Source organism: Siniperca chuatsi, linkage group LG5, assembly GCF_020085105.1.
Source record: "Siniperca chuatsi isolate FFG_IHB_CAS linkage group LG5, ASM2008510v1, whole genome shotgun sequence".
Classification (NCBI taxonomy): Eukaryota; Metazoa; Chordata; class Actinopteri; order Centrarchiformes; family Sinipercidae; genus Siniperca; species Siniperca chuatsi.
The window spans coordinates 15,756,281-15,768,606 of NC_058046.1; the positions used below are offsets into that span (position 1 = coordinate 15,756,281).

Genomic DNA, 12,326 nt, shown 5'->3' on the forward strand with positions numbered 1-12,326 from the left:
TATTAATGATAAATACTGTAGATCAGTGGTGAGATATACTATCTAATAAATATATTATTTTTGGATATGTTAACATCTGATTCATATTGAGGGGGGAAACCAACAAAAATAATGTCTCATATTTCAAAACTGATACTTTCAATTTGTTACACAAAGTCAGTATTTCATCACATCTCACTGGCTTCTGAGCATGGATGGCAATGCTAGTTAACAAGCCCCAGGTCAGCATGAGGATTGAGGTGAAGCCAAAATTGAATCTGTCCCAGTCATTTACATTAGAAACCAATGCTGCGTATGTGCAGTCGTTCCACCAAAAGGTCAGAGACCCTTTGTGTTCCACCCAATATGCTAATCCCATGTCTCTGGGTTGATCTAGGGGTTTCTATCATTGGCTCAGTTTCCTGGTGTTTGGCTTTGAATGATTACACAATCTGCAAGTACACATACTTGTTGGTGCAGTGAAAAACATACACACACAAGCACACACAGACCCTGACAGTAGATGCATATAATGCTCCTTTTTAAAGGACATCTATATCAATAACCCATACACAGATGGATCTTGAATGTAAACAACACTTGCATTGCACACTAAAGTACGGACATACACAACACACACACACACACACATGGAGGGCAGCCCAAAAGGTGCTGCACATCACAGAGGGGAGCTAGCAGTGAACCTGGATAATGCCCTGGGTGGTGTATAAATATGGGTGCCCGTACGAGTGGGTCCATGTGAGGTCGGCGCACCCCAGCAGTGCACTGCTCTGTTCTCCTCGGACAGAGATAATTCCCTCCCTCCGGGGTTCAAGAGGTCACTGGATGGTGGGATGGAGCGATGAGAAAAGGAGAGTAAAAGAGAGGAGATGGGATTTAGAGATCAACACCTGCTGGGCCAGGTTATATAGACCAAATGGGTCAGACGAGGGGCAACTGACGTCACTGCCAGGAGACAAAATACAGACTGAAGGTGAGAGAAAAGAAACAAGAGAGGGAATAAGCAAAGGCAGAGATAGAAAGACTCATCCATTGACTGAGACAGAAAAAGAAATAGGCAAAGAAATAAAGTATGAGAAACGTTCAATTATTTAAACCCCGATGACTGCCGCCGAGAAAGCACAGGGTAGAGCTGTGGAAAAGAAAAACAAAAAGACAGGTAGGATATGAATGGAGTGAATACAGATGGAGGAGAGGAGATGAAGAGATGTACGTGGAGATAGATGAGTACCATAGTGAGGAGAAGTGAGTGAGAGAGAGAAATGCGAATGATGGTGTACAGCTGGCAGCCTGTCACAGTCTCCAAGGTGTCTCCTGTCACTGTGCTGGCCTGCTGTCACACTCTAGTGGCCTGCCCAGAGCACACTCACACACACAAACACACACACAGACACACACACATGCACACACACGCACATATACAGAGTACACTATGGTCATGAATAAACCATCCTAATCCATAGAGATTATACAGCAACAGGAGGAGGTGGGAGATAGACAGACACAGAGAGAGTGAGCAAGAATTGATACTCAGTACTACTTTCAGAGAAGTTAGGTTGCAGGCTGTCATGTGTGTTATGGTTTAGGAGACTTTTGTAAACTTAGCACAGAGTTTATATCATGGGACTCAGTCCTGTGTGCTTTTAGAAAGAAGAGGTGGAAATACTGCTTTGAATAGAGACAGTTGTATACACATATTTGCATTCAGACTGTATATAACAGTTTCCTAGAAAAAATCCTTTTTTAACTTATTTTATTATTCAATCACCTTCTTTATCAAGTTGTTTTATATTCAGTTTTTGCATTGTGATAATAAAAGTTTGTTAATGAATTCGGGCCAAACCTGAGTTTATAGTGTGTTTTCTGTCATTTGAATGCAGGTTTTGGAACTTAGGTAGTATGCATCCCGTTTTAAAGGTATTGTGTGTATTCCTGTCACACTTACTGTGTAGTGGATATGGACACCTATGAGAGACCTATTTGGTCGTCATGAAGGCTCCATTAGATCACCCTGCCATCAGCTGAGTGCAGTGTTTTGTGTCCATTACTCTCTGAGTGTGTGTGTGCGTGTATGTTGTTTATGTGAAAGAAGCAGGCTGGCTTCCACTCTGACTTGCAGAAGGCAGCACGTGGTGGATCACACACACACATACATAACAAAGAAGGCCTTAAAAGCATCTGTCAGAGGTAGAGGGGTAGAGCAGAAACCTTTTTGTCATTTACACCCTCAGAGCACATTGTTAGCTTAATGGTTAGCCTTAGCACTTAGCATTAGCCTCTAACTCATCATGTTAAAGGATCTTTTAGAAATTTGTTTCTGCATAATGTTGGTGATGGGATTTAAGTGAAACAAAATAGACTATGCAACAATGTGTCTTGCTATGTGTGTGCATGGGTACTTGTATGCATGCATATCCAGCACAAATCCAAACACACACAGAGATACACATGCACAGAGCAGCAGAGGTGGGGGGAGAGTCAAATCTGTTTACATGTTTGTTTCTCTGTCTGCCTTTAGTTCAATGGCGCCATTGATCGGCAAACGAGCTGCTTGAAGTGATGATGCAATGCGTCACAGGCAGCCGATGTGGTGTGCCATCCTTTTGTCACATCGCCTCCTCTAATCCCGGCCAGCAGGCCTTGCCTTTATGTGACTGCTGTTATGCCTGCGGTCTCCAACAGCACTGGGCCTGTGTGCTATATGTGTGTGTGTGTGCATTTTTCCAAGAGTTTGTGTGCACATGTGTGTTGTTGCCTTGACAAATCTATTCAAACCCCGGCCTCCCTGACTCCATTGGTGGTGATGGTGGAGGTGAATGGGGAGGGAGGAGGGCCCTTTGAAAGACTCCCCTCCTTCCCCTCTATCCAGCCGCCTTCAGCCCACTGCTCCACAGCCCAGCTGACATCTTCCTTGAGACAGACTGAATGAATTAAAGGAGATACAATGAGACACTTGATGTAGCAGTCAAGGAGCCCCACAGCTTCTGTGCCGCTCTACACCACTCTGCCCTCAAGCCCAGGCTCAGAGGAGAGCACATAGGGCAAAGCAAAGGATCTAAAAATACACAATATGCCACTGTTTACCAAGATGACTTGTCATCTTCCCCCAACACTAAACCCCCCATCCTCCTCCCCTCCATTCCCCCTCATCTCTCTGCTGATCTTTCTTCAACCTCTTTGACTCCTCTTATGCTATACCCCTTCCGACTGCTGGTACTTCTGATTGACAGGGCTGAAGAAATCAAATATAGAGGAAGAGAGTGAAAGGGCTTTTCTGCTATTTAAGAGACGGATTCAGTTTGTACTTAAGTTGATTTTTATTTCTCTTGATTAGATAGGAATGGATCACACATCAGCCAAAATGTATTTTTATAACCAGCCTTTTTATACACATTTCCCAACTGAATTTTGTTTACTTACTTGTTGATATTTGCTAAGGATTTGCATACATGGGCCAGATATTTCATCATGATCATCTCTCGCAATGAGTTTCTATATTACTCTATAAGCTTACAGTAAATAAATCATTGTCAGACAAAAGAAGATGTAGTACATGTCAATCAGACAGTAACAGAAGACATTTGCTTTGAAAAAGCTGCAGAAACTTATGTAGACAAAAAGCAACTGCCAAGAGGGGCTCAACAGGCATAAAGTATATTCATATATCTGGGAGTAGGGTTTATGTTTGTGTGGAGGGGTTTACTTTGGGGATGATAGCTGAGTAGAAGTGGGATGTGACCCTGGATTTTTTGCATGTATATAGTGGGTGTGTGTGTTTTTTTTGGAGGGGTTGAAATGGGAGAAGTTTCATAGATTTGTCTATCCAGTCCCTCATCTTTCAGGGCCTTGGGAGTCAGGGTTGCTGAGGGCAAAAATGCAAAAGCACATGTACGTTTGTGTGTTTATTTGAGTCTGAAGGGTTCACAACACTACACATCTTCATGGGACACCCCCTGCAATGCAATCAGTGACCCACACACACAAGCACACACAACCATGCACAACACTGTAATGACTGTCAGGGGGCCAGGGTGAAAGTAAACAAGGGCAGATAAGCAGTGATTCAGAAGGACACCAGCTGCACATTCTAATCTCTTTACATTTTCTCTTTCTTCTATTGAACTTTTATCTTATCTGTGGAACGTCTTCTCCAAGAATTTCTTCTCAGCCTCCCTCTGTCCCTCTCTCCCTCTCTCCCTTTTCCCTTGTTTTTGTACTAACCTTACAAGCCACAGCATACCAATCCACATTGCATGGTCAAAAGGGAAAACACACTTTGATATGTTGTCATTTGCTGACCCAGAGAATGAAAACTCGAAGCATTGGAAAAGTAAGTTGTTTTGTAGTATGGTATTGATACATTTCATTAATTGTGCATTAGGTTTAAACCTAATATGTTTGAAATAACTTAGTAGGTAGAAAGACGGAGCACCACACAGACAGGAAGATGAAGACAGCAAAAACCGGATAAAGAGGTCTTCTCCTCTTTCTGACAGCAGAGTTGTCAACCACAGGGAGTTTGAGAGGGCTAGGGGTGTTTGCAGGGGGTTATGGGTCAGCAAGCTGGGCAGACACCCTCCCCCAGGGCACCCACTGATCTACCATGGTAAAAGGCCTCAGCTCTCCACCACAAACAAACGCCAAGCTGTCTTAGCAACATGTCACAGAGCTTTTAATTGCTTGTTTCTGTCTCTCTTTCTTTCTCTCCCCCCACCTTGCGCAGCCATACGCACACTGCTTACTGTCTCTCCCCTTGTCCGCCGCACCTGTCCCCCATTTCTTTGTCTCCCTTGCCTCCTTATTTATGCTCCCTTCTCCCTTTCGTTCTCCATGTTTCTTTTTTTTTGCTTATTTCCCTAATATCTCTTTCAATTTCAATTAAACTTGCAATATTTCCATAAAGTAAAAGAAACAATACTTTTGAAGCACCAAGATAAAAGACTTACATTTTTACATCAAATCCCTTTGCTTATTGTATAACATTATATATAATTAAATTATATTTCCACCTTTGAACATATATTTCTTTGTGTTTGTGGAACTAATAGTGGGTGCTGGTTGCCACATATTAATGTCCCTTACACAAACTCTCCACATGGCATAAGTAGTCTATGTGGAAGTCATTTACATCTTTTGTAGAAGCAACATATAGCTATGATGAGAAATCTGTCCTCAGAGTTTTCAATTGTCAATCTCATTTTTCCTCTCCCTACAGCACTGTTGTAACTGGGTATCGAGTCCAGAGCCCCTGGACACACCACTGGATCCCATGCTGCCAGACTGCCCCCGAGTCTCTGCAGGTATCAAACAAACTGTGTATAAACATACTCTGAGATCACTTTCAGTTTCCAAATACAATCATTATTCAAGGAATTTGACTTGATTAATTTCAAGACAGTTGAACAAGAGTTATAGTTTAAAATTTAACAGATCTTTGCATGCAGGCAATAGGTTTATTCTACATTCAAAAGTGAAAAATTTAATAAGGGTTGCATTGTGGGTAGTATAGATCGTAGCTATAGTTGGTAGTACTGAGAAAATGGCACTAACAGAGGGTCACAACCAGTGATGTAGTAATAATTAAATAATTAAATAATGGGTTAAGTATGAGTTTTGTGTGGTGATTTTCACAGTCATGAATATACTGAAAAATCAATTAAATGTTCATTACCGATTACTACAGGTCCTAGCCTAGAGTGATCTCTATTCTGGAAGAAAAGGTGGTTTTATTAGACACTATATCCCTGGTTACAGCTGAGAGTAAGGTGGAAACAAGATATATATACAATATACTAGCTTGAGACTGTTCCAAAGGATGTGCCAGTGCAGGTAAGTTAAATGATTTTATAGCACAAATCTGCACAAATGACAGATGTGCAAAATACAAATACATTCCTCAGTGTTTGGTGTACCTCTGTATATGTGTTCATGTGCAGCTTATCAGGATTCAGTTAGTGCAGTGTGGTGTGATGTTTAACTGTATTTGCTCTTGTGTCTGTATGTGTGCACATGCTTGTGGGTGTTGGGTAGATTGGAGGTCTTAGTAGGGCTGATTGAGAAGGATCGTTGTCAGAGGAACTGAGGAACTGAAGCAGTGGAAGATTATCTTGAAAAACAAATACTTAAAGAAACAGAGGCTGTCTCACACACGCTACAGAAATGTGCTGTTTGATTTTGTTTCTATTTTCGTCTTCTTCATCGCGTCCTCTTTCTTTTTCATCATCTACTCTGTCTCCTATATTCATTAATCCTCTCCTGTGGTGTTTGGCTTCCTGTCCCTGTGCCCTCTCTGTGGTTGACTGGCCTTGATGATGTCACGGCCATCATGAGAATGTGTCCTTAATGTAGGATTAGGGATGAAAGCTGTAATCCTCAACATGACCGTTGATAAGAGATGATGATTGCAGTGTTGTTTGAAGAGTGACACACATGCAGGCATACACGCACAGGCACACACAGAGAAACAAAAGGAAAGTCAATCCTTAAACAGGAAATAATATGTCTGTCATAAGTATTAAATGCACCTGTTTTTACTTTGTGTTTATTTAAGCATTGATTGTTACATTGGTACACACATTCAAACACACTTGCACACTCACATTCTTGTCTCACCACTCATTTCCATCATCGCTCTGAAGGTCCTGCTTTGTGATTTCATTTTCTTCAAAGCCCCTCAGAGACATCATGGTGAATGTATAGGTCATCTTACACATGCTCCACATGTCAGTGAATACATCTCTAACACTGCTATCTCATCTCGGCCACTAAAACACCATGTTCCACATGGAGCTGTGTGGGTGGGTGGCCTTAACATCTACCAGTGAATCAGCTCCTTGAAATGTCATCTAGCCTTCAATTCAAAACCCATACTGTATTTCATGTTCAAATGTCAGTTTTTTTACCTTGATGTTTTATGTCTCTTCTCAGTGACTGCTGTCGGTCAAAAGACAGCAACCTTTGAGCCAAGATATCGAGGTCTACTTTTTGAAACTGTTGGTATGCCTGACTTTGTCCTAACACAGACCAGTTTGACACAGTGTCCATCTGTATGTATGCACTATTGACTTGTGCTCTGTTGACTTGTGCTACTTTAACTGAGCTGAATAGATCTGACTCTCTGGCCTGTTAACAGAGCTGCCAACTCTGCTTGTCTTTGGTCTTTTGGTGGCAGCTTCTGATGTCAAAGGTTGTCTCAGTCGTCTTTGTGTCCTTGGCAGCCTGGCAGGTTCGCAGGCAGCAGCCATTGTGGTGAGAGTCACAGCAGAGCAACAGAGGTGACGAGGTTGAGAGAAGGTTGAGGGATGGAAGTCAGGGCATCGTGGCCCAGCACTTCAATCAACACACATACAGCTCCCAACAGTCACCTCTTCCGCTACCATGACTGCTGTTGTCTGGGTTGCTATGGTAAGAGTGTGTGTGTGTGTGTGTGTGTGTGTGTGTGTGTGTGTGTGTTGGTAGGGGTAATCAGGGTGGACCATAAAGTGTCTCAGCAACACAAAACAGACCGGTGAATCCTTGTTGTCATGCACACACACACGCATGCACATATGTAGACACACACATCACAGTGTGAAACACTGCTCTTGTGTGGAGCCAGACTGAGCCAGGCCCGAGGCGACTCGGCTGCTGTGGAGAATGGCATGTGATCAGACATGCACACACACTAAGATGTCTGAAGGCTAACAAAGTATTGGATGTGTGCTTAAATATGGGCACTGGGACCAGTCAGGCAGCATGATGGGAAAACGAGTTGAAGGACAAGTCTTGCGGTTGCTCTTTTTCTGTGTCTGTGTCTGTTCTTCTCTCTCTCCTTACTCTTCTTCTGTTTCTGACTTTCTCTATACATCTCCCTTTCCCCTCCTCCGCTTGCGTTCTGCCTCCCTGTGTGGTGCAGTGATGATATGATGATTGTGTTTTCCATGCTTGTAGATGCTTGGCAGAAGGAGGTAGGGAGAAGTGGAGGCAGAGCTTGTCTGTTATTCCTAATCATCTGTGAAGCAATGCTGGTATACCAGCATGGCACTCTGACGGGGCTGGAAGGACCCAGAGAGGGAGGGAGAATAACGCGTAGCGGGGGTGTCCACTACCATCTCCATTTCTTGTTTTAAATGTGATAAAACCTGGACCCATTCCCTTCGCATTTGACTGGCTAGCCTACCTCCCTTTAATTTTTTTTTGTCTTAATCTTTCTTCTTCTCACTCCATTCTTTTTTCCATCTTGCAAAAGGAATTTGTTCCCCCAAGAAGGTCATTGCTCTGGCGTTTGGCAGTGGCCTGGCACACTAGCAGAATTTTATCAGTTAGGAGCACGCCAAACACAGGCTAAATATGCAGATAAAGTGGAACCAATCTCCTGCTGGAAAAGCTCCCTTGGTTTTTGTGTGTGTGTGTGTGTGTGTGTGTGTGTGTGTGTAGCTACAAGGCTGACAGAAATAAGTTGGGGAGTGGGGTGCTGGTTAAGTAGTAGGGTTGCTAAGGCCTTCCCAAGATGTAATCATTCCAAACCTACATTGCCGTTTAGATGCCAAGAGAACGATAAACCCAAGATGGGAGAGAATGAGGGTGACAAGAAATAGATGGAAAAACCCAGTCTTACAGTAGTTTTTCTTGTAAGAGCCCCTCTGTTTTTGTTCCTTAGTTTATTGACTTTTTTTCTGGTGAGCTGGATGATCAGTTGTTTGATCAGTAAAGATGATATTTCAAAGATGGGAAAACCCCTTTTGCTAATAACACATACATAAGCACACATACATGTACACAGAACTTCCTCTTGGGTGATTACTCATTGTCCAAGCTGATTATTAATTACAAAGGGAGAGCTCTCTGAAGGTAAACACTGATTAATGGCTAACAAAAGTAAGTTAATGCCTTACCTGTACTTTAATTACCAACCCTGCTCTGTTACAAGCATCCCAACACAAGGCTGTACTTAACCCTAATGGACTGCAGAAAGAGACTCACTTTCATTTTCTTACACAGCATAAATATGCTACAGTATGTAATTTTTTGATGTGCCTACCTTCCTGCTTTCCTACTAGGTTTTCCATCATTAAAAGTGAGGATTCTTTCTTTGTATCTTGAATGAAAATTGCAGGGAGTTGGCTGGAAAAGTGATGCAATATTGTTATAGAAATGAGAAATAATTCCTGTGCAGTGACATGGGAGGTCACTCTGCCTTTCTTCTTTACCTAAGGCTCATACTTCTGTGGCTCAGTGTTATTAATGCACAAAGATACCACAGAGACACAAAAGAGTGCCTGAGAATAAAAGCAGACAGACTGATACAGAGCAAACACACGCACACACACACATACACATGCTCATATTGCAAATGTACTCTGTCCTGCTGTAGGCTTGACTAGACTGCAACCCTCACCTCCCTAATCCATGCACTGCTGACCGTGAAACACCCCTAGCTGTCTGCACCTCTTCACCATACACACACATACACACACACACATTGTCTGATTGATGTTTGTGTGACTTAACTCTTTAAGAGGAAACTCAGGCCCACTCAAATTAACCTCACCCCTTCCAACCACTGTTTTTTCAGCTTGGCAAGGTGGAAGTCCGCTGCCTTGTTGGAAGATCACATGAAAATGTGTATGTGTTTGTGCCTGTGTTTTCACATATGTGTTTCAGTGTTTTCTTAGCCTGACCGGCACACGTTATGCTGGTGTTGCAGGAAATAGACAAGTAAACTCTGGTGAACCGGACCCTAACCTCTGACCTGGATTCAGTGAGGTTGGATCAGGCTATTGTCTGGGTCAAATTTGTGATAGACCATATCATAATTATGTGGAAAATGCTGACACCAAGGACTCCTGATGTCTGGGATTGGTGTGTCTGTCAGAAACTAGTAATAAAGTGCTGATTTGTGTGATGGAATAACAATTTGGTTTGATTTGTGATTATACTTTGATATCATAAACTACAACCATATGATCAGAATACCAACTTATATATATTTCTTTTAGTTGAGCAGTGATTCAAGAGTTCTCTTTTCACGTTTCCACATTCGTAATATTTCCTTTTGATACCCAACTGTCAAACAATGACAATATCTGATGTATTATTTCGTTTTATATATTGGCCGATTGTACCAGTTTATCACCCTCAAACTAGAAGCAACAGTGATGGTTTCATATTGAAGGCATAGTGTTGAAAAATAGAAGAAAAGTTCTTTCAGAAATGAGTGGCTGGTGTGGATAGAAAGGGAGACTATGTCAGATTAACAGAGCAGTGCAGATATCTGTTAATCTATTCCCTTTTTTCCCCCCTTTGTGATTTGTGTTTTAGAGACTCTGAAGGGGCAGGTTTAGTTGCAGAAGCTTAATGCCATGATATTACTTGGGGAACTAAATATTCAGCAACTTGAAGTCGTTTCAGCAAGAACAGAACAATGTTTTTTGACCCTGGTAAAATTGGCTTGATTTTACAATAACCATCTTTATTGGAGAGCTCAGCCAGGTGTTTTTTTATTCTATTCTATGGATACCCTGATTTGAAGACACCAGAAAAGTGACAGTTTTAGAATCACAGCAAAAGATTTGTGTCATGTTAGAGCTGGATAACAACTTGCACAGTTTTCAAAATAACAAAAACTGGAAATGTCAAACTGAAGGTTCAGGTAGACAATGAGTCTGTAAGCATGCTTAAAGGAATGACAGGCTGACAAATACGTTTAAAATTTAAAAGCCCCATCGTCTGATGTCTTTGTAGAAAAAAAAAACCTGGATTACTAGCATGTTCTCAGTACAGTGATTATCCTTGTGCTAAATATAAAAACCGAGAAGAGAGTTGAGTCATGCACAGCTGGTATTTAGGTGAAAGAGTCTTTGCATGTTCTTAATTCTGTTTTACAGACATTAGAAAATAGATTTGGAAAACTCATGGTATGTTACAGCTGGGGAATAGGTAGCTTGTTTGGTCCTGGATAACTGTTTAGATTTTTATGTTCAACAAGTCAAAATTAAGGTTATGCATTGTAACTATAGTTCTATAAGCCCAGGCAGAGTACTTCTGAAATGTGCTTGTGCTAGTTTAGCCAATAAGCATGGACCCGCTAATTCTTCACAGTACGTTCTGTATAATGTACTGCCCTAATTTGGCATCCACAAGCAGATCTATACAACATCCCAACCTGTATATGCAATCCAAAGCGTACAAGGAGGTTAAACCCCACTGACCCGTCAGTAGGTGATTCATTACAAACTCATGCTGTGCAGCCAAACATTGTTCACAATCCACAACATTTTAAATTCTAGTGGAAATCCCAATTAAATAAAGATACCAAATATGTCTGGCTGAATTTGGGGGAAATGTATAAAATGAGGCACAAGACATCTAGAATATTTCTATTTGATGAAATGGTGCAGACATGAAAAGATGGCCAGCATTCTTGGGGGCAAGTTCTCATGACGGCTCAGGATGAGTAAGAGGGGGCAGTAAATGTTAAGGGGTGAGGCAAAGACATCCACTTTTGTATAAACCAAACCAGGCCAAAATCTGGTTCATGGTGTCTGAAAGTTTTTGCCACTCATCTTTTGGTGGTCCACTTCTTGACATAAGTGTCAGGGTATTGAATGCTGGGAACCTGAATGAGGAAACATATAGTATCTGTTATATGGTGAAGCACCTGTGAAATGGAACTGTGAGAGTGCCAGACTATTTTGTGAAAATATGGATTGCAATATATTTAACTCTCAGCTGCCTTGGCTGGAATGATACCTTGGCTCATTATCAAGAGTCTGGTGTATAAGAGATAAACAGAGGATATGAAAGGAGAGTGTTGACTATACAGAATATCTTCCTTCTTAGCTTTTGTTTTCTTTTACTTTTGTTATTTGTATGGATTTTCTGACCTCTGATTTGAAGTCATTGAAAGGTTGCAGGTGTAGATGAAGAAGTTTTGGGTCAAGACAGCTGGAAGAAAGGAAAAATGTGGTTATCAGCTTAAAGGTTCCTCTCTGATTAAAGATATGTCAGTGTGATACTTATTAATGTAGAAATACACGTAGACACAACGTTTCAGCATAAATGAAGAATGACATTGAAGCTGAATCTTGAGATGCAAACTTCCTCTTGAAAAGAATATGGATTGCAGTACCAATTAAATTAAATTCAATGGGGCTTTATTGGTATGGGAAACAGACGTTAACATTTCCAAAGCAATTGTGAAATAAAAACAAACAGAAGAAATGTGCTATTAAAATATATACAGATAAGTAAGATAAGATAATAATAAATTATATTTCACTTTGGCCTCTAGTGTGCATAGATTTTTGATGAGGTGATTATGTGAAATGGTTCAGGCCATTACAGAA

At 41.4% G+C, this 12,326-nt stretch overlaps 1 protein-coding gene across 7 annotated transcripts in view; it reads left to right on the plus strand.

The window, feature by feature from the left end:
- The window catches only part of fam172a (family with sequence similarity 172 member A), a 160,503-nt gene that overhangs the window by 102,743 nt on the left and 45,434 nt on the right, over positions 1-12,326 (plus strand). For all 7 annotated transcript variants that reach the window (XM_044198201.1, XM_044198205.1, XM_044198198.1 and 4 more), the window contains exon 10: positions 5,216-5,300. In XM_044198201.1, coding sequence (XP_044054136.1) covers positions 5,216-5,300 — 85 coding nt within the window. The remainder of the gene's footprint in view (positions 1-5,215; positions 5,301-12,326) is intronic.